At 44.1% G+C, this 21,782-nt stretch overlaps 1 protein-coding gene across 3 annotated transcripts in view; it reads left to right on the top strand.

Annotated features, from left to right (window-relative positions):
* The first annotated feature begins 975 nt into the window (after positions 1-975).
* klc1a (kinesin light chain 1a) overlaps positions 976-21,782 on the top strand; it is a 42,720-nt gene continuing 21,913 nt past the window's right edge. For all 3 annotated transcript variants that reach the window (XM_080012228.1, XM_080012229.1, XM_080012227.1), the window contains exons 1-7: positions 976-1,315; positions 10,397-10,664; positions 11,529-11,759; positions 12,332-12,410; positions 15,606-15,834; positions 15,955-16,042; positions 18,551-18,652. In XM_080012228.1, the coding sequence (XP_079868354.1) occupies positions 10,398-10,664; positions 11,529-11,759; positions 12,332-12,410; positions 15,606-15,834; positions 15,955-16,042; positions 18,551-18,652 (996 nt within the window). In that variant the 5' untranslated portion in view covers positions 976-1,315; position 10,397. The remainder of the gene's footprint in view (positions 1,316-10,396; positions 10,665-11,528; positions 11,760-12,331; positions 12,411-15,605; positions 15,835-15,954; positions 16,043-18,550; positions 18,653-21,782) is intronic.

Genomic DNA, 21,782 nt, shown 5'->3' with positions numbered 1-21,782 from the left:
ACTTGTTGAACACCGTGTTTGAGGTTGAAACCAGAATGTTCCGTAGATGTTTTCACAAACAGGTCACCTCCAAAGCACATTTTGAAACCTGCTCAATGTTGATAAACAAGCAACCAGCGCTCGCTCGATGCTGCGTTAGGGGCCCGTGGGAGAAATGGCAACTCCGAGCTTCTATTGTGGGAAGACCAGTGACGTCAGTTTTCAGCTACTGGTGAGCTCACACCCCGATGTCCCGCTTGACGTCCCCAACGCGGTGTGTCAATTAGGGTAAATGAAACGGACTAAGATTGAATTCAAGTACCTTATGAATATAACACATCTGCTGTAATATAAATGCTTCACATCCGTATGTATTTAATGACTTACGATGGAATAAGTACGTGTGTGTTTAATGTTAATTACCTTGCTCCCATACACTGCCCTTTCGTGTCTTACATTGCAATCGCAAAAAAGGTACGAATGCGACGCACCGACGCTTGTGTCTTGTATCGAATGACGATGACGTCACTGTGATGTCACGCGGCCGCGCAGTCCCGCAAAAACGTCACGCCTCGATAGTGACGACTCGGGTTGAGGTTTGGGCTAAATAATATTAATATACCCTGAAAACTAACTCAGGATATAAACAAAGCTGAGGGAAAACCTGAAATGTGCACACTAAGCCTGTTTGTGTATTCGTTTGTCATACAATTATTATTATCACTTTATTATTGCGGGCGCGTACGTTTAGTACTGCGTGACGTCAGGTGGAGGATTTCCCATTTGACCCGAACGCGGCGTCGTTGTGCGGGATGACGTCACCGCCCAGCGAAACGCCATTTCCCGCCCCTCTCGGCCAGTCAGTCAGTCAGTCAGTCAGCCAGTCAGCCAGTCAGCGGGCTGGAGAGCTGTCATGTCCCCGGGCCGCCGCTCCGACCTCCCCGGCTCAGCGAAGCGTCTGCCGGCGTAGCCCCGCGGCCTCGTCCCTGTCATGGAAATAGGAGCGCGGGAGAGCTGTGCTCGACGTGCGTGTGGGCGGCTGCTCGGCTGTTCGGAGTGACCCGCCGGGTAGCTCTGTGGCTAGGCTAGCTGCTCCTCGGTACCGACAGTCACCTGGAAGCCACCAAGCGGACAAACCGGCTCCAACCCGCCTGTGTTTCACGGTGTTTCTGAGTTTTGCTTTTTACGTGAACTTGTAGCTTAGCTGCTCTGGGACGTTTCAGTCTGAACGCCACGGGGGGCGGCAGGGCGCTGCCACCTCTAACGTGTTGGTTGGTACCGAGGAGTCTGGGAGCAGCGTTCCGCGTTCCATCGGCAGCGGATGTGCGAAAGACCGGTAAGAGGGCTCCGTCTATTTACCGCGTGTGTTTACTTGGTCCAGTTCCATTTCGACGCTAATCCCCGGAGGCCAAGCAAAAGGACTGCGCTTCGGTCGTGCATGACGGCGCTCGGTTCTCAAACTAGTTTCGTTCTAAAGGTTGTTGCGGTGGTTGTTGGGATTTTGCGGAGTGCGTTGCATTAACGATGTGTTGCAGGATTTAGACGGAGCCGCCGCTCAAACCGTCACTGACAGGTTTATCACTGCGCCTTCGACCGACGCAGGGCAACTGACCGGTTATTCAGGTTGATCCATCTGCCGTATATGTGAAAGCTGTGTTTCTGAGCGATGACAAGGCGCTGATATACACGACACACTGTTATATGCACCATGGACTCTATGTACATTGTAATAAAGACTACACAATGTTATATACACCGTAGACTCTAATATACAGATTTATATGCACTGTAATATACACTACACACGGTTAGATACACCTTAGACTCCATATACATTGTAATGTACACTGTAATATGCATGCATATTACAGAACATGCAAACCATATTCTGTAATACAAACTAAACACTGTAAAATACACTATAAAATACGCAATATGCTTAATTTTCTTGTGTCATCAGGACAGTGAGCACTGCAGCCTGATGAGGATTATGTTGACCGGTGTCGATAAGTGTCATTGATATTCAGACGGGGGTGATGGCACTCTCTCATGTCTGTGAATGCCGTCTGTGTTGAGGGCACAGACAGTAGATCTCAGTGTAGGACCCACAGCTGCGTCTGAAAGCAAGCTCTGAAAGTAGTTTTGCCACTTTAGAAGCTCACACATTGCATCACATCACACATATGAGTACAAGATACACAGCATGTGAGTCTGCGGTCTTCAATGTTTTGTCTACCCACTGTCCCCATGACAACGGGAAGGTCCCGACACGCCCTTCTGCCCCACCGGGACGCCTTGTTGTTGGCTTACAGATCTGGGGTTTAGAAAGGATCATTATAGAGTTGTCTTTTACAGCAGTTATATTAGTAGTCTTTTTCCACCACTTCATTGATTCCTTAGGATTTTATGTTAATACATATTTATACCTGAAAAATACTTGCCTAATGATACAGGACACTTTAAAATGGTAATCCGTAACATTATTTTGTTGGAAAAAAAAAAAAGACATTATTTCATTTAAGCTGGCTCTTTTTAAGAAACAGACATTCAGATATTTGTGTCATGCATGTGCTCCTATATATATTGTGGGTGGCGTGGTCCACCTTTCCCTTCAAGAATAAAAACAAATAAGAGTAAAATAAGGACAAATCTGCAGTCTCTGCAGTGCCAGAGTAACAGTGAAGGACTCATTTGGAAATGTTTTGATGAAATCGATGCATTAAGGACTAAAGAAACACGCAGCCCAAAGGCAGTAGCATCCTCATTTCCATGATAGATTCTACATATCAGCATTCACATATACAGAGCTACAGTCCGAATTGTAGGGAGCAGGATTTTGACGCTGCCGGGATACAGCGTTGAGACGGGTCAGTGCGGTAGAAGATTGTTGCAGAAGCACTCTGTCCTGCTGTGCCTTTCCCCGAAGGAGTGTCGCCAAGCAGGAGAGTGGCACTTTGAATTGAATGCCTGGATTCAGCTAGACGACGCATAAGTCAAATGGGTGTTATGATATAAAATAAGGCAACAAACAAACTTGGCTTGTATTCGAAAGAGCAGTGAGAACGTTTCTGGCTCGAAAGTCAATGTGAAGTCAGTTACAGTTTGTAAAACGGCTTCTTTCAACTAAAATATATTTGATAATGCACCCACAGCTCAGTGTGTAGTAATGAAAGCAAATCATATCATGACTGCAATATGCCTCTAACTAAGTCTCTCCTTTTTTCTTTTAACGTAGTTATTAGCTGTAGGGTTGCATTTTGTACATCTCTGTACACCAGAGGTTCCTCAACATCCTCAAACTCAGGCGGATGTGGTAAATTTTATAATTTGCCCTTGGCCCAAACTCATGAAAGAAAATGACTCTGCTCGTCTTGTGATAGCCGGCAGTAAGCCTGCAACTCGCTTGAGGTTCTTTTTATCATTCATTTAAGATGGCAGCTTTCGGACATTGATTGTTGATATGTTGTGATAACTGTTTGGGGCACGGTGGCGCAGTGCATTGCATTGCTGCCTCACAGCAAGAAGGTCCTGGGTTTGATTTCTGCACCTGGGGCGCTGTTGGCACCGTGCTCTGTTATCTCCCAAATAGCAGTCTTTCTGTGTGGTCCTCCCGGTTGGGGGTTGGACGTGGGGTTAACAACCTCACCCCGTAAAAAAAACCATGTTATGGAAACGACGAGAAGGTGCCATTCTGGTAAAATGGTGGGGACTCGTCGCCCAATGTTCCAGAAGGAACGGGAGGAACTGAACTGAAGAAGGGTATTTCTGTGTGCCGTCTTCATCCAGTACAACCCAGTAACTGAACCAAACCTCTGGAGAGCAGCTGCATAGTTCCTCAAGCAAACCCAGCAGGCTGAATGTGTTTGTCATTAATACCAATCATACTTTTGTGTGAACAGTCATGCTTTATGACGGCAGATTTGTGTTACCCATTTGTTGTCCCTGAGGCTGAGTGGTGAGTGTGTTGACTGTGATACACTATTTCAGGTTCTCTTCAGGCGGTGTCTCACTGAGGAATTTAACATCTTTCACAAGTGAAAGTCTACATCAGAATTGGAAATCAACCAAATAGGTCATATGCATAGGAGTCAATTCTGTTTATTGGGATTTGCGTCACAGCATAGTGCAAAGACAACGGGACAGAAAGACAGGGTTGAACATCTGTCCAGTGCTGCTAACTGTATCCAGAAGTAGAGACGGGGATTTCTATGGACTCTCTCATTGGTTCTGAGTCACAGCTATCAGTTATGACTTGCAGCCTCCACATCGCTGACTAACCCTCTTTCTTGTTCCCGAGTATAACTTAGAGATTCTTCCTCATGCAGCAGGCTACAGTTATACCCCTTTCCCACTGCACCAAGAACCAGGTAACACCCGCTAACATCTGGCATTTGTCATTACTGTAGGGGGGTGGTAGCTCAGGAGTTAGAGCTGGTCGTCTAGTAATCCAAAGGTCGCTGGTTCGATCCCAGGCTCCTCCTGCTAGCATGCTGTAGTGTCCTTGAGCAAGACACTTAACCCCTAATTGCTCCTGATGGCTGCGTCCGTCGGTGTTTGAATAATTGTAAGTCGCTTTGGATAAAAGCGTCTGCTAAATGCAATGCAATGCAATGCAATGCAATGCAATTACTAGGAATGGTTCAACCCGGGTTTCAGCTCTGGTACAAACCCTGCAATAGACACGAGTATATATCGGCTCCAGCTCCAATCGCCAGTGATGGAAACATAACACCCAGGTAGATCCAAATGTTCGCCCCTTTAATGGCACGATGCGACGCACGCGTTAAAGTTCCAAACATTGGCGCATAAATTACCAGGAATATCCATGTATCATTTCATATCCCATCTAGAATCAAAAATCAGGAGTTATGGACTTTTTTTCCCCTGCATGGGGGAACCATGAAATGTTTTAAGTGTGGGAATTGCTCCGTCGTGACCACAGCGGAGAACCCCCATGCTCCTCGCCGGGCTCCGAGGGACTTTAGCACCCGCCCAAGCGGGTTTCTGAACTGGAGAAGCATCTCCGCTTCCCGCCGCAGTAGGACCGGTGCATGCACCACACATTTTGCACTGCTGCTGCGCAGATACTCCCTGCTGCTTCTGTTTTTTTTTTCTCCCCTCTATCACACTTGAAACATGCCCCCTTTCCATGTCATGCCCCTTTCTCGTCATGTTTGTGACGTGGAGCGTGACACCAGAAACAAACAAAAAGAATGTCAAACTCCTCTCCTAGCCATGGGAGAGGTGTCCATCACCGATGCGGCAGTTCTGCCTGCCACACGCTACCCAAGTGGCATTTCCAGAGCCCTCCGGCACAGAGACAAAGACGATGATTGGTTGTAGAAATCAGTTTATTGTAGAGAGGAGGCTAAGTGGAATTAGCCAGGAGCAGATGGAACATGTCAGAACAGGGCTCCTATCCTGAGTGTGTGTGAGGATAGGGGTTTTAACCTGTTGCTCCTTAGCCTAACCAATGAGAAACAGGTATGCAGCCACCCTGACCCAATCACCTAGATCCAGGTCAGGTGTCGCTGCTCAACCATCCCATCCCCACATCACAGGAGGTTTTATACCTGCTAAGTTTGGTGTACAAATGGTATAAGTTTTCTGAAGTTATTCGCCCTCTGACAGCGTTCTTCAAAGAAAACGGTTTTCCCTTGGTAGTTGTTGGCCTTGTGTGATTCTTTGCTTTGTAAATATAGTAGAAATGTTGGCGTCCTGCTGTGAAGCCTCTTGTTCTTCGCAGATAATATAATGGTATCTCCATCGCAGCATTAACCTGCAGAGCGTCCTCTTCAGCCAGGATCCATAACCATCTCTTTGCATTTCAAAAGATAACATCAACAGTTGCTTCCCTTTCTCTTTGCACTCGCTTCCCCTCTCTGCTGAAGGGCTCGTTTTGAGGACAGAAATAAAAGATTGTTGTATCAGAACGGTAAGTGAATGCCGGAGCTGTCAGTTTCACTTCTCTACTTCAGCGCTCGGAGCGCCGGCTGCCTTACTTGCATCGCTACAAAGACCCCACATTCTAATTAAGATATTAAAACACCTAATTGGCTCTGTAACAGAAACGGCTTTGTCACATAACTTTCTGTTGGGAATGCCCTCACCCATCAGCCAGATACAACTGGTCAAATGTTTCAGTGGGTGGAAGATGTGTGTACCCGGTTGCTTTGTGTAAAAAGACCCTTTTTCTTTGGAATTCCCATCTTGAAATGTGTTTAGTTTCCCCACAACGAGCGGCCCCAGTCACCCCAGCGTTCCGGTTTCTCATTCTGCTGCTGCACACTGAGGCTTTTCCTGATTCTCTCCCAATCTGCCCTGCGCTGTCACATGATAGGCTGGAGGCTGGTTGCTGAGTCACATGGTGGCAGTCTGTTTCTTCCCCTCTGCGAGACTATCCATTATTAAGCCATTGTTTTGAAACACCCAACTCGGTGCCACACTCTGGTGGGAATGAGAGTTCCAGCGGCAGCTCCAGACACGCTCGCTTTCCTGATCTGCTGCCATAGCAACCTGTCTATGGTTGGATTTTGCAATAAACTGTGCAATAGCAAAATCAAGGACTCGTGAGCTTTGTTTAATATTTACACAAATGCAGCCTTGGCTCAATATGCAGCAGCATACTGAGCCAAGGCTGCATTTTAAGGGCCACTTGGGTAGCGTGTGGCAGGCGGAAATGCCACATGGGGATTGACACCTTTCCCATTGCCAGGAGAGGAGTTTGATGTTCTTTTTTTTTTTGTTTCTGGTGTCACGTTCGATGTCACGAACATGACGTAAAAGGGGCATGTCATGGAAAGGGGGGCATGTTTCCAGTGTGATTTTGGGGGGGGGGCAGTAGAAGCAGCATGGAATATCCGCACAGCAGCAGCGCACGATGCGCGCCGGCTGGCTTGGGCGGGTACTGGAGTCCCTCGTAGCCCGACGAGGAGCGTGGGGGTTCTCGGCTGTGGTCACCACGGAGCGATCCCCACACTCAAAACATTTCATGGTCCCCATGTGGGGGAAAAAGTCCATAACTTCTGATTTTTGATTCTAAATGGGATGTGAAATGATAGAATGATACATGGATATTCCTGGCTGTTTATGCGCCAATGTCTGGAACTTTAACATGCATCACATCGTGCCATTAAAGGGGCGAACATTTGGGTCTACCTGGGTGTTATGTTTCCATCACTGGCGATTGGAGCTGGAGCCGATATATACCCGTGTCTATTGCAGGGTTTGTACCAGAACTGAAACCCGGGTGTAACCATTCCTAGTAATGACAAATGCCAGATGTTAGCGGGTGTTGCCGGGTGGCTAGGAGCGCTGCTCATTTTTTTTAAACGGCTTGCAGAGATTTATAAGGCTGATATATAGATGAACCACTGAAGTGCCTAGACATAATCCTCGTGTGTGTGTGTGTGTGTGTGTGTGTGTGTGTGTGTGTGTGTGTGTGTGTGTGTGTGTGTGTGTGTGTGTGTGTGTGTGTGTGTGTGTGTGTGTGTGTGTGTGTGTGTGTGTGTGTGTGTGTGTGTGAGAGATCTAAGTCCTGCTACAGTCAGAAGTGTGTGTGTGCGTGAGGAGGACTTATTGTAGCTGAAGAATGCTGTTTAAAGACTGGATGGTGACTTTAATATGTGGGCATATGAGGACGACAATGCAAGCAAATTCCAACTCTGTATTGTGGTCATAGTCTGGGTTGTCACATTCATAGCATTTTTAGGTGACATTTGTCATACAAATAACTATTTAATTTATGTGTTTGTTTTATGCTGCGTTCATAACCTGTAGTACTGTAATAACACCATATGATGAATTGCCATTTGGTGGCATTACACATGTAACGTGATCATTCTTGCAATAAACCAAATTTCCTCAACTAACACATGGAAATGCGCCAAATTTTATTTATTGCGACATTTCTAGGATTGTCTCAATATTCCCTCAAGTCAACATTTGTACGTATGATTGTCAAAATCTAAAGATATTCCAAATGATTGCAGTCTGGCAATTCTGGCAAGAATTGTTAGCCTAATAACATCATGCAATACATTTTGTGACCGCTTTAGTCATGGTTGTAAATCATAATAATTTGCTTCAATTTTTTTTTGTGTTGTTGTTGTAGTAGTAGTAGTAGTAGTAGTAGTAGTAGTAGTAGTAGTGGATATACAAAGCACTTTTTGTTTTACTAACTGGTATCAACTAGTAGCCCCTAATCAGACCAATGCCGATGCAGAGTATTGGTACTCATTGATTAATAGCCTAAACTGTCACTCTGACAAACAGCCCTCCTGCCATTTGAATACCACACGGCCCACAGACCTCCGGCTGCTGGTTGAAGCACTGGCCTGGCAGAGTCTACACATCTGTGGTTTTATTAGGATTACCCCCTCCCAGTTAGTGTTTCTCTGTGCAGCATATGTTCAGCTTCAGATAATCATTCTCTTTGAATATTTCTCGAGAGAACATACATGCATGTATTCCACCCCTCTGGTGAAATAACTGAGAATGAGATTCTTTCAAAGAAGCTTCAACGCTGTGTTTGTTGTAAAAAGCTGTTTTCATACATGCACTGCAACCCTGAAATTATCCGGACATTATCTGTATGTGGAGGTGTGGAGCTGTATGTGTGAACGCAAAGGTCTGGATGGTTTGGACGGGACATTAACTGGACTTTAAGTCTGCGTGATGTCCGGTTAAGCCACGTGTTGATGACGTCTCTATCATGCACCAGTTATTTACCTTTGTGCCTTTAAGGACGCAGTCCCCTACGTCACAAGGAACGCCCCTGTGTGGAAGTAGGGGATGTTCAACTGGTCGTATGGCGTTAGCTACTGGGGGGGACAGACACACCCGAAAGAGGAGCCGTCTAGAGGGTCCGGCGATCCCTGGCAGCGTCTTTCGGTCTGCAGGAATAATCCGTCATCCCTCCGTCACCCTACTGGGCGTCTACTCCCAGAGTGGCACACGCACACGCACACGCACACACCAGAGTATTTCCAGGGCAACTCCGGACAATGTCCAGACCTGATTATCTAGACATTATCGGGGTTCATGTGTGAAAGCAGCTTTAGACTTACAAGCCTCTGACTGTGTTTTGTGTGTGCTGTTTGTACAGCAGCCACTATCTGCTTTACAAATGTCCACAGTTTGCAGGTCTACAAGCTGGTGCTCAGTGCTGCATTTCCACTGCACATTGCTTGATTGGTAGGGTGAATCAATAGTAAAAAGCTTGACACGCCTTTGTAAAGTTGGTGCTGGATGAACTATTTTTGTAAAGCACCCACCGCTGCTTCCACGTGTTCATGATGACCTAATGAACAAGTTGTTTATTGTTCAGAGGTCACATTCAGACATCAGTGTTTCCCACACATAGACTTGGGTGGGCCTTGACAACCAATTTTAGCATTTAAATTTTTTTTTTATTTCTTTATCCGTCCGGGAGTACATCCGCAACCGATGAACTAGTGGACTCCTTCTCTGGTATTACGTTAGAAGACACCAACACGGCTCTCTGGTTCAGGTGGATTAGAAAGCGCTCCAAGTTTTATATGGAGTCGAGAGACAGCAGGAGGTGATGCTGCGTGCACGGGAGCTTGGAAAACTGAATCATGTCAGAAGTGATGCTGTGTTTTACAGGAACTCGGAAAACTGTAATTCTTATCGTAAGTGCCCCCCCCCCCCCATCCACCGTCCTGAAACACTGCATATACAGGTTGGAAATCAGCTGATGTGTTCCCAAATACACCAGACCCATTCCCTTTTTTACCCAGTGACTAGATAGAAGACAATCCTTGAATAAATGTTCCGGTACCCTTGGAGTTAAACAAATTTACTTGGGTTTTATGCCTGAACTATTGGAAGAAGTTATCCTACTCTCTGAACTCAACCACAATCCTTGTCTTTCAAAATGTTAGGAGGAAAGAGGCTGCCTGCTACCTGGTACAAACTACATCAAAATGAATTTTCACTCTGATAGCCTTTCTTATAGACAAGTTTATTATCCTGCACCTACCATCCTTGGGCTGGATGAGCAAACCGATATCCTTTTTTTTGGTCTTTATTTTCATGTTATTTGGAAAGACACAGTTTGCATGCAGTGATCTAGTTTTGCCCCATAGCAGGAATTCAGTAGCACGAATGCCGGAGGTTAGCCTGAAGCATTTTCCTTTATGAATATTCATGCAAAGTCTTCCATCTGCTTCTTTGAGTCAGACATGTTGTTTTTGACCTACGACTCCTTACATCACCTGCTATTTGCAGCTTGTTGCACTTGAGATAAGGGCAATGAGTCAATATTATTGTTAACTAACTTTCAGATGGAGTGCATTGTCCCGAAGGTATTACCAAATTAATCATTTGGTAAGCTTAGGATTTGCGGTTGTTAGATGTGCTAATGCCCTTCAACCTTGTGTGTGTTTTCTCCCAGGATGCGTGAGGACATGTCCACCATGGTGTGTGTGAAGGACGAAGAGGATCCTGGGGAGAAGCTGTCCCAGGATGAGATCATCTCTCGGACCAAGCAGGTGATCCAGGGGCTGGAGGCGCTCAAGCAGGAGCACCACTCCATCCTGGAGGGCCTGCTGGGCACGCTGCGCTGCTTGAAGCAGGATGAAGAGGGGGTGCTCGTGGAGGAGAAGTCTCACATGATCCGCAAGTCCCTGGAGATGCTCGAGCTTGGGCTGAGCGAGGCACAGGTAAGGGCCTGGTGCTGGAGCTGGGGCTGAGGAGGCAAAGGTAGGGGCTGATTCTGCCTCTGTCAATTTTTATCTACGACCTGTGGCCAGAGAGAGATGGTTAATCATTAAGTCAACCATTGCCTACAAGCAATACACTATCTTATAAGCAGGCTATTGACATATCATTCTGAAATACAAAGTCATCCGGACTGTTCTGTGCAGTTCAAATGTACAAAATTACAAAGAACCCAGTACAAAATTTTACTCAATCTTCCATCCAATTTAGTGTTTAAAGGGTTTAAGAAAAGTAAACTGGGCCTACAGTGCCACCCATACTATACATGAAGTTGGAAACATACAGATCTCCCTGTTTTTTTCGCATAGTATGTCCCGCTCCCCTAACAGCCTGAGGATGTTTGTACCTGAAGGCAGCTGCAGGGCAAGGGGTGCTGAATTGAAAATGGCAAATAAACCAAAACAATGGATGTGTCACCAGCTCAGCTCACAAAACTGCCTGAAGCTGAAGTTATTCAGAGAGAAAGTTTTAGAGCCTTCCATATGGTGTCATAGAGCAGAGCTATGAGTCAGTGACGACTGGAGCCTGGATCTACATTATTACTCATCGCGGTTGTGCCAGCTCTCTAACTTTGTCTCCCAGGAATTAAATAAACCCTCATTTTAAGTAAGCCATCTTTCTCATGGTCAACGTAGCATAAAATAAATGCTTTTAAGCCCCAAGTACCTCACAATTCCATGATTTGACTTGTTATTTGGAATAGAACCCCTAATCCTGGGCTGTTAGTGCCTTGCTCTACCTATTGAGCCACACAGGACATTGAAGCTTGCCAGTGTCCCTCAACCCTAACCCTGTACGCCCTCCAGGTGATGATGGCGCTGTCGGGCCACCTGAGCTCGGTTGAGTCTGAGAAGCAGAAACTTCGTGCTCAGGTGCGGCGGCTCTGCCAGGAGAACCAGTGGCTGCGGGACGAGCTGGCGGGAACGCAGCAGAAGCTGCAGAAGAGCGAGCAGAGCGTCGCCCAGCTGGAGGAGGAGAAGAAGCACCTGGAGTTCATGAACCAGCTGAAGAAGTATGATGAGGACCTCTCGCCCTCGGTGAGTCCGGCTTTATTATCACCATAATCAGTAGGAATTTCACACTCGGGCTGGGTGATATTTCAATACAGTATATGGAGAGAAAACTAGTTATCCTTTGGGATTGTGGTTATTGAAATATTGTGATATATTTAAAAATTGTCTTTCAGGAGCACTTTTCTGAACTCAATAGGCTGTTCTCGGCACATTACAAATTATTGGTTCTCAAATATCTCTTATGCTCTATCTTATAAAAGCACCAATAGTCATACTTAAACCATCATCAACTTATTCACATTGAAGTTTTAAAAAAGTATTGTGATATTTTATATTTGTCGATATCGCTCAGCCTTTCATCACACTGTATCATTCTATAGAAAAGATGGGAAGAGAAAATATATTTATTTCATACCATCTGCCACTGAAAGACCATAAACAACTACTACTATTTACAAGCCCGGTGCTAAGTGGATGTACTGTACTGTTCCTCTGGCAAGCTATTTTTTTTTGTTCTCTCTCTCTCTCTTTCTCGCTCTCTCTCTCTGTCTCTCGTGCTCGCTCGCTCGCTCCCTCTCCTTCCATCTCTCTCTCAGGAGGAGAAAGACTCTGACTCCAGTAAAGAGAATCTGGATGATCTGTTCCCAGACGACCAGGATGACCAAGCACCAGGCAGTAAGTGTTCATCTCCCTGCGCACCCCAGTGTCTCTCCATGGGACCAGGGTTATTATTAGGAACACTGGTGACAATTTGGGACACACCCGAAACAGACCGGTGACCCAGTTTAGGTCCCACGTCGTAATGAAGAAAGACTGAGTTTCTCTCAGGTGTCTTCATGTGTGTTCTATGTAGTCAAATCTGGTAATTTGGGATTTTTGAGCCATTCAAAGTGTGCATTTAGAGGAGCACAATGCATAACATGACTACATTGAATTGCTGTTTCTCATCGATGGCCAGCTAAATAAACATGAATAAGTATAAATTATGGGATTTTTAAACAAAATGATCTTATGGATTACCTCTTAAATGTTTTTCTAAGGCATTCCATGCTTCAATATGTTCAATGCTGTCACTGGCATACACCTAACTGATTTTACCACAAAAAGTTTAAAAAGGCTATCTGTTTTCAAAGCGTTAATTTGGCAAAAAGTGATGTATTATCCAAGTTGTCACATCCACTCGCTGTGAAATAAAACTTTATTTATTCACACCCATTCTGCCGTCTTTGGGACTGGGTGACTGCAGTCTTTTGAAGCCATGTCTGTTGAGCGAGACATATTTTAATGTCAACATTGAAAAATCCTCCACCTCTCAACCGTATTATGAGTTCTGCTCCTATTGTCCAGTGTTGGTGAGAATCGACTTTGTCTATCGCTGGTTCCCATTGCGTTGCTAATGCAACACTTTGTCTCTCAGGCTTTTTTTTTTTTTTTTACACTGTTGTTTCTCTGACTCTTTGTCTCACTCCTAAAATCTCCATCAATCACCCACTCACTCAATCTCTCTCCTCACACAAACCCTTGTGTTTTACTGTTTTCTGCCTTAGTTTCCCCATCCAGCCCTCGCTCCAGTGTTTTAACGTGGTTTTCTCAGCGCCGTGTTTCTTTAAATCATTCTTTCATTGTGGCTGGTGGATTCCTGCGTTCCTAAGCCCCTCTTCCACAAGTCAACTTTATATTTTCAGAGTAGACTAGCTCTGCTGAAGGACTGTTGGTTAGCTGCCAAATGGCCAATGGAGTTGTTAACATAGCAGCCAGTCTGGATTTACTCTGTGGAGCTAGTGATCGTTTCCCACCTGCACAATGGGGTGAAGTTGTGAGTTCTCCAAGAGACCCTGCCTTGTTCTCAGTATGTGCTAGAGCAGTAATGTAGCTGCAATATTTAGGATTCATTGCAGTGATGTTTTTGGTTTGTTGTAGTATTGACTGAACCTTTCGAGGTCTACATTGGCAGTGAGATTTTAACAAATTTCAATGTGCGTTTTGAGTATTTCCTCTGACCTTGACGGTGCAGTGGTTTGTGTTGGAGGAGCCCAACTGCTGACGAGATGAAAGTGAGAGCCAAAGTTTTAATAGCAGTGAGGCTTCAGGCAGTTTTACCTCAATAGCATAAATCACCATTAATACAGAATCACTTTATTGTGCAATATTGTATATATATTCATCTGATTAGCTTTTCTTAAATTATTCATGCACCGGAGTGGATGTCAGCTGTAATTCTATTAATTGCTCTATAGTTCAGTATGGAGCTGCAGCTCAAGGTGGTGAGAGGAACGGGGTCTGTCCAGGCCTCATTCTCATATTAATTTAGCATGTTTTATGGAAAAATTTGAAATCTATTATTTACAAAAAAACAATGGTAACTTGTAGAGGTTAGCAGGTACTTGGTCAGGTAAGAACATGTTAAAATTGTTTTAAATTCATGAAAAACTATCAGTGGAAATGGATAGGGAATAGAATATTTGAAGTAAAAATGTACATGTTATTACAGTCTTATTTGTATTGGAATATCAAAATGCTGTTGTGTAATATTATATTGTGAAACCTATCTTGATTGTTCGGGCGTAGTGTCTTTAAAAACCCATCAGAAGAGAGAGGCAGCAGTAATGGAAAAAGAAGTAGAAGAAAGGGATGAGAGGAGACGATTGAAAGAGGGGAGGAAGAACAGGATGAGTGACATGTTGATGAAGCGAGTTGGGATGAGATGGCCTCACAGCACCAGCCAATGCCAGCGCTTCGGTCTGACCGCTCAGATGAGTCCCCTGCGAAGTGGAGCTGGGCTCTGATGCCTGAAGATAATGATGAAGATGAACCTTTTCGTGTTTATCTGACTGCAAAATATTTACAGTTCAGTTTCTTTGCTGGAGCTCTGATACAAATACACTTAACTTATATATATTTTATATTTAACTTTTATTCATACAGGCTTCTTTGACAACAAAGCCCTGTTTCACCTTCATACAGTAACTGCACATTACAGAGAGATGGCTAAAAACAACGCAACTTTAAACATTTAGTGATATTTGATTTTGTCAATATCGGTTCAAAAAGCATCTTTTGAGTACCTCTCTTTTTTTCTTTACTTACTTTTTCACTGATTTATTTTCTGATTTTGTTTTACAATGGGAAAATGTATTTGTTTTGGAGACAGAACCTGTGACTCAAAAATACAATCTAACTGGTTTAGGGCTGCATACAGAATAGCTTTACAAGAGAAGAAATTTGCACACACACACACACACACACACACACACCCACACACACACACACACACACACACACACACACACACACACACACACACACACCATAACGGATTCTACTCTTGTCCTGGCTCCATTCTGTCCTTAAATCCAGACATCTGTGCGAATGCTTTGCATTCCAGCACTACAAACTCATTTCTGAATGAATTAGCTAAAACGTATTAAAATCACCCGTCAGGCTCATTTGTTTTATTTTCAATTTATTCACAAAGGTAATTGGATTTTTGGGGTGAGCCGACCCTCGGCCCAAACTGAAAACAATATAAATGATAAAACTTGCGATTAGTTTAACCTTAATGTTAAGGATTTGACCAGATGTGTTAAGCCTCATTTGCTTTGCATTTACCAAATAATCCCTGTGGCCCAACTGCCCCCCGAACACCAACCATACAAACTATCAGCTTGCCACCATGAAAAGGATTTTAGAAACATATGTGTTTCAATTACGCAGCAAGGTTTCTGGTCATAAAACAGCCATTCATTTCATTCACCAATCAAGATTGTTAGATTGGCCATTCCAACTCATCCAATTCTTGGATGGACATTCACCAGGTTGAATCATCAGTACAAACAATTTAAATAATCTGTCTCTTTCTGCCCCCTCCAGTCCAACAGCCCCATAGCAGTGCTGCAGCAGCAGCTGCCCAGCAGGGAGGTTATGAGATCCCGGCCCGCCTGAGGACCCTCCACAACCTGGTGATCCAGTACGCCTCCCAGGGCAGGTACGAGGTGGCAGTTCCCCTCTGCAAGCAGGCCCTAGAGGACTTGGAAAAGACCTCCGGACACGACCACCCTGATGTGGCCACTATGCTTAATATCCTAGCCCTAGTGTACAGGTCAGTACACCATGAGAGCTGCAAATGTTTCTGAGATTCTCATGTCAGCTGTGATTCAAAGAAAGGTTTGGAATCACTGGTCAAGTATAAGGCTCTGCTTTACCATGGTTCTTTCTCCAGGGACCAGAACAAATACAAGGAGGCAGCTAACCTACTGAATGATGCTCTGGCCATCAGAGAGAAGACTCTGGGCAGAGACCACCCAGCAGTGAGTCTTCCACATCACTCAGTCATACTTTAAGTAGCATTACCGCCCACTGCCTTACCTCACCTAACCTTACCATACATTCCCTGACTTCACATCACATTACTTTGCCTTAACTTACCTTGCATTACCTTGGATGACCTTACTTCACATCCTATTCCCTTACCCTACATTACCACTCACAGTACCTTACAAAATATATATATATATATATATATTTCATTACATACACCTTACTCTACTTTAATTCATACCAAGGTACAGTAATGTGTGATTGGATCTGTAAGGTGACGTGCACAGTTAAGTTAAGGTACAGTACTTATACTGTACCGTAACTTGACTGTGCACGTCACCTTACTTATATGACTTGATGTGTGTAACACAGGAATAGGCCTTACTAGCTCTTCACTGAAAACTAGTTATTTTATTTTTAGTAATTTTTGGGGCCTTTTCCGTATGAGCAATTGTTCTATGGAAATTATATAAAACAGTTCATCCAAATGGCTTTGTTTTAGATTTCATCTCAGTGGGAATGTGTATGTCAGTTTCCTTTGTCTAAACCTGTGGACAATGAGATTTTTTTTTAATTAATGTAGTAGATCGTATATTTCACTGTCTTTCACTGTTGAGTTGAAAATTGAAATTCTGTTTTCATTGTAAACAAACCCAGACAACTCCAACCCAGGTGTACAGCAGCAAACACCAAGCACTTACATTAATAATTCACCAGGTCACTGCCCCATTAACCTCAGCAAAGCCTGTGGCAAAAACACGCATCTATGTTAGAAAAGGACACCAACTGCAGAAATCCATGGTAAAAGAAGTGTATTTTCTAAAATTCTGCAATAATGAGCAATCAATGTCTTTCAGCCATGAAAGAAATAATGTTCAAGATGCTTTGAGGTGCCCTTTCAATGGAAAATGGCCCGCAGATCTTGAAGAAACAACACATTTATTCATCAAACTGATTTTATGAGCAGATGTACAAAATTAATCGCTTTTAAAAATAATCTTTGTGTGACTCTTTATAATTATGGGCTTTCAGTGCAGCTGTGATAGGGGACAACCAAATTTTTTTTTTTTTTGTTTTTTTTTTTACTGCGATTTGCCCTGGGAGATGGAGTTTTGCAGGACATAATAGAGCACTACTAAAAAAAAAAAGTTTGGTTTCTGATCTGTAGGTGAGGTTTCGGTGTGAGGTCACTACTGAGGTTGGGCTTAATCTTAGGGTTTGGTTAACAAACAGGAGAAATTCTGCGAAAACAGGGAATCTTGCTGTGATGCTTCGTCTTATATATATACAGTATATATACACAGTATATATACAGTGTGTGTGTGTGTTACGATGGGGTAGAAGACACACCAGTTTATTGTAGCGAGTGGGCAAGGTGGAACCTGTTGCTTGTTGTTTGGTGTAACGAGCAACAGGTGTACAGCCACGCTGATCCTGGGCCGTAACAAAACCTAAAAAACAGCAAAGCTACAGCAATTCTACAGTTTGTTGTGCTCAGCACCATTCTGTGTGGTTCCTCGGTTCTGTTTTACTCGGAAAATTCTGTTCAAGATTCAAGAGGTTTATTAGTCACATACATATACATACTTTCGTACATATATGCAGTGAAATGTAATGCGACCACAGGGGGCGGCGCCACAATCGCCAATCTGTGATGGTAGATGTCTGGCATTCCTGTCTCATGGAGGAAATTGGATCCTATCTCATTGATAATGAACTCAGTCTGTAAGCGTAATGCATCAGTGCTTGGAATGCAGCGTCTGGATTGGCTGTAAAAAAGTGGTGTAGATGCTTCACTACGAGCTGGTTCATTGACTGTTTTAACCCTGACAGGCATGTCATCGTCCGTCCCCCCTCCCTCCCCCCTACTGTCAGGATGTCCATCACTCTCCTCCCAGCTGAGGTCAGACGAGTCTAGTTGATCTGTCTTTCACAATGAAAGTAATTTTCTCTGATTTTGGACACGATGACACCAGCTTCAATCCACCGATGATTCACCTTTTTAGTGCACCTGAGTCGTACCACACCATCCCTCCTGCTTTTTCACCTTTCTCCGTCCTCAATCCTTTTTTCTTCATTTATCCCTGTTTCATCTCTTCACCTGCACTTGTACATTTTTCCTCCTTTTCTCTTCCTTGCTCTCCACTCCTTCCCTTTCCTCCTCTCCTCTTTTCTCTTATCTCCTCTGCCCTACTCTCCACCCCTCCTCCCCCTGGTATCCTCCCCTTTTCCCTCTCCAGATGACATGATGGAGATTCATCATTTGGCTGGTTCTGATCAGATTACAGCCTGATAATAACCACTTCCTGTTTCCTCCACTTCCTCTTTGGAATTATTCACTCGCTCACCAGATCAATGGCACATTGCTGCTGTGGTGGAGTCTGTCACAAATACACACTGCACCTTTGGGTGACGGTGATGGAGGATGAGATCTCTGAGCTTTGAATAATTGTTTGTGTGTGTGTGTGTGTGTGTGTGTGTGTGTCTCTACCTACCAGGTGGCAGCCACCCTGAACAACCTGGCTGTGCTGTACGGAAAGAGGGGGAAGTACAAGGAGGCCGAGCCGCTGTGCAAGAGAGCACTGGAGATCAGAGAAAAGGTGGGTCAAAGGTCAAACAGAGCGACTGGGCTCATTACGAGGCCCCGGTCCCACCAGGAATAGGGTTTGCAGTTGGATTTTTAATTGTGTCCACGAAGATTACAGATGATACAAATGATAACGTGAGGCAAAATATCACTGTCTTGCATGGTAATGTGTCCGGGGTCTTGGTTCATATACAATTTTTATTTATAATTGTCCTATAAAATCAACCAAATAGTGATGTCATAAAGAACATTCAGATGTATTCAAGAGTGGCGGTGTTGTCTAATGTTGTTGGTTAGAGAGTGATTGCCTGGCTGGTCACTTAGTGGGGGCTGCCCCCTGAAAGTCGACGAGTCTAATCATCAGTCGGAAACCATTCAGTTGACTGAGATTCTTCAAGTCGGGCAGACGTTTTTATAAATTTTTTTGTCAGTCAGTATGGATTACAATCAATGTATAAAAAATAACATAAAAAAAAATGCACAGGGATAATATTTAAATGAGGAATCATAAATAAGGGGAATCATAAATATATTTTTGTATTTTGCAATCGCCTGCGTCCAGGTAAGGACGCAAACATGGCTCTCCCTGCGCCCCGATCGCAGAGAGCAACACAGAGCGCTGTGCCACTTTCCTCTAAATAAAACAACTAAAAACTGTGGGGATGTGGCGTGAGTAGGGATGGGTATCGTTAAGATTTTAATGGTACCACTACTCTTACTGATGCTGCTTATCGAGCCAGTACTTTAACAGTACTGTTATCGGTTCTTTTTTTACTTTTTAAGAGAAAAACTAAAAACAAATTCAGAGCAGAATGAACACTGCTTTATTTTCTGCGCATTATGCATGGAGGCTCTACTCTACCCAGGTGGAGCCTGGGTAGAGTAGAGCCTCCATGCATAATGCATGGAGTATTTCCACGTGGTGTAAACGCGTCTGACACTGAGAATCTCTGGTTGTGAGCTACATGTGTGAAAGGGAAACTCCGGACAATGTCCAGACCTGATTATCTGGACATTGTCTGGAGCACGTGTGTGCGTACGTATGTGTGAAAGCAGCGATAGACAAACATCTTAATCTTATTGCAAGTTATAAACGGGTGATATAGCCTAAATGAATATAAAATTTAAAATTAATACCTAATATCTCCAGTGCTGTTAACAGTACCGGTAATGTCGGAGCTTATTGATACTACGGTCTTTAATAATTTAGCTCCAATTAGACTGACAGAATTCTTGGAATATTCTTGAATTGTTAATGTACTGTAAATGTTTGTCTATTCGAGTTTGTTTGCAGAGGTTAAGCAAGAGTTGCTTTGTGGCTGCATTAATTCCTCAGAGTGCTTCATTTAGTCTTGCCCCATAAAGGGCTGCTCAGCAATCTTTAAAGTGCAGAAAATGTATTTTATTTATCATTTAGTGTCGCTTCTTGGCTCTGACTCCCTCGGGCTCTCCATCTCCCTTCTCTCCTGCGTTCCTCTAAGTCAGACGTCAGCTTATGTTAAGCTGATCCATTCTTTTTTCTCCACAAACTTAACTGATAAAGCTCTGACTTAATGTGGATGGCTTTCCGCTGAGGCTTCCAAGATGATCGGAGCAGGAGCTGGGGGAGTGATATCGCAGTTGCTGAATCAGATATTTTTATTAACTTTCAGTTTTCTCCTCTTATCGAGAGCTCATCTCTGAGTTTTCCAGGTGCTCTCTGGAGAAGATGGAGAGGGGGATATTGCTGATTCTATGATGCTTCATGTTTCTTCACAATCCCTCTGGTGGGTCCGCAACCCAAAAGAAAATAAGAGACGCAGCTTTTTTTTTACTATGCCCCTAAACTTTGGAACACCGCTCCAAAATATATTAGAGGCAGGAATTTTTAAACAAACACTGAAAATATGTACCAACTGCAGTAAACAAAAATGACAACGTCCTACCTGAGATGGTCACTCAAACTGGAAACCTTGGTATTGCAGACCCTGTTTTTTTTAATGCTGTAAAACATATTAACAGTCTTATATTGTGAGCTTCCTATTTTTGAAAATCAGATTTAACATGTAAGAGCAGCAAGTTTAAAATTATTATGAAATTAATATTAACTTAAGAGGCAATTATTAATGATTGAAACCAACGGTCTGAGTTGAAAAATAATAAACCTGTCCTCTAAGTTAATCTGGGGGAAGATTTCATATCAGAATCTGTTAACTATATAGAACAGTAAGAATATTAAATAGGGGCGGCGCAACCCTTTTGGTCGCCTGCGCGAATGCTCCGTGTCGATTATGCACATTTTAGTTTTTTTTCTTTTTCGTTTTACATCACTATGTCTGTCAAAAACTCATCGGCAGTGATCTCCTACAATCGCGATGCACTCATGGATATAAAAAATTCCCTGAAAGAACGACTTTGGGACATTTTATCTGCTGAATAACGCAAACAACTATGTGGTCGCGGTTCCAAGGTTGGGCTGATGGAGGAAGCACTGCGGTAAGCGAGGTGGCATTTGGATTAGAATGAGGACGCAACTTTACCGTCTACCTCTGCCCAGCATCCTTCTTGCCAATGTCCAGTCCCTGGAAAACAAGGTGGATGACCTTTGAGCGAGGATTATATTTTAACAGGATACAAGGAACAGTTGCGTTCTCTGCCTGATGGAGACATTGCTGAACCCGCTGGTGCCAGACCACGCCATACGTCCAGCCGAAGCCTTCTCAATGTTCCACGCTGACAAAACGGGGGAGTCGGGGAAACCAAAGGGTGGAGGCGTCTGCATCCTGACTAACAGCAGCTCGTGTAACCCCAACAACATCAAGACTCTCTCCTGCTCGCCGAACCTGTAATGGCTGACCGTCTAACGCTGACTTCAAAACAAACATCCCGACACAGCTGTGGTGGTGGCTGGCGACTTTAACAGGGCGAACTTAAAAAAAAGTTCTGCCTAATTTCCACCAACACATTACGTGTGCCACCAGGGGAGAAAGAACTTTGGACCACTACTACACACCGTACAAGAACAGATACAAGACCATCTCCCTCCCTGCTTTCGGGAAGTCGGATCACATCGCCATCTCGTTGCTTCCTGGTGACAAGCCTAGCATCGTACGTGGAATGGTAGTGATAAGGGATGTAAGGCGGTGGTCGGAGGAATGAGAGGC

Source organism: Zeus faber (genome assembly GCF_960531495.2).
Source record: "Zeus faber genome assembly, chromosome: 13".
In the NCBI taxonomy this organism is placed as follows: domain Eukaryota; kingdom Metazoa; phylum Chordata; class Actinopteri; order Zeiformes; family Zeidae; genus Zeus; species Zeus faber.
This window is presented reverse-complemented; position numbering and strand designations above follow the sequence as displayed.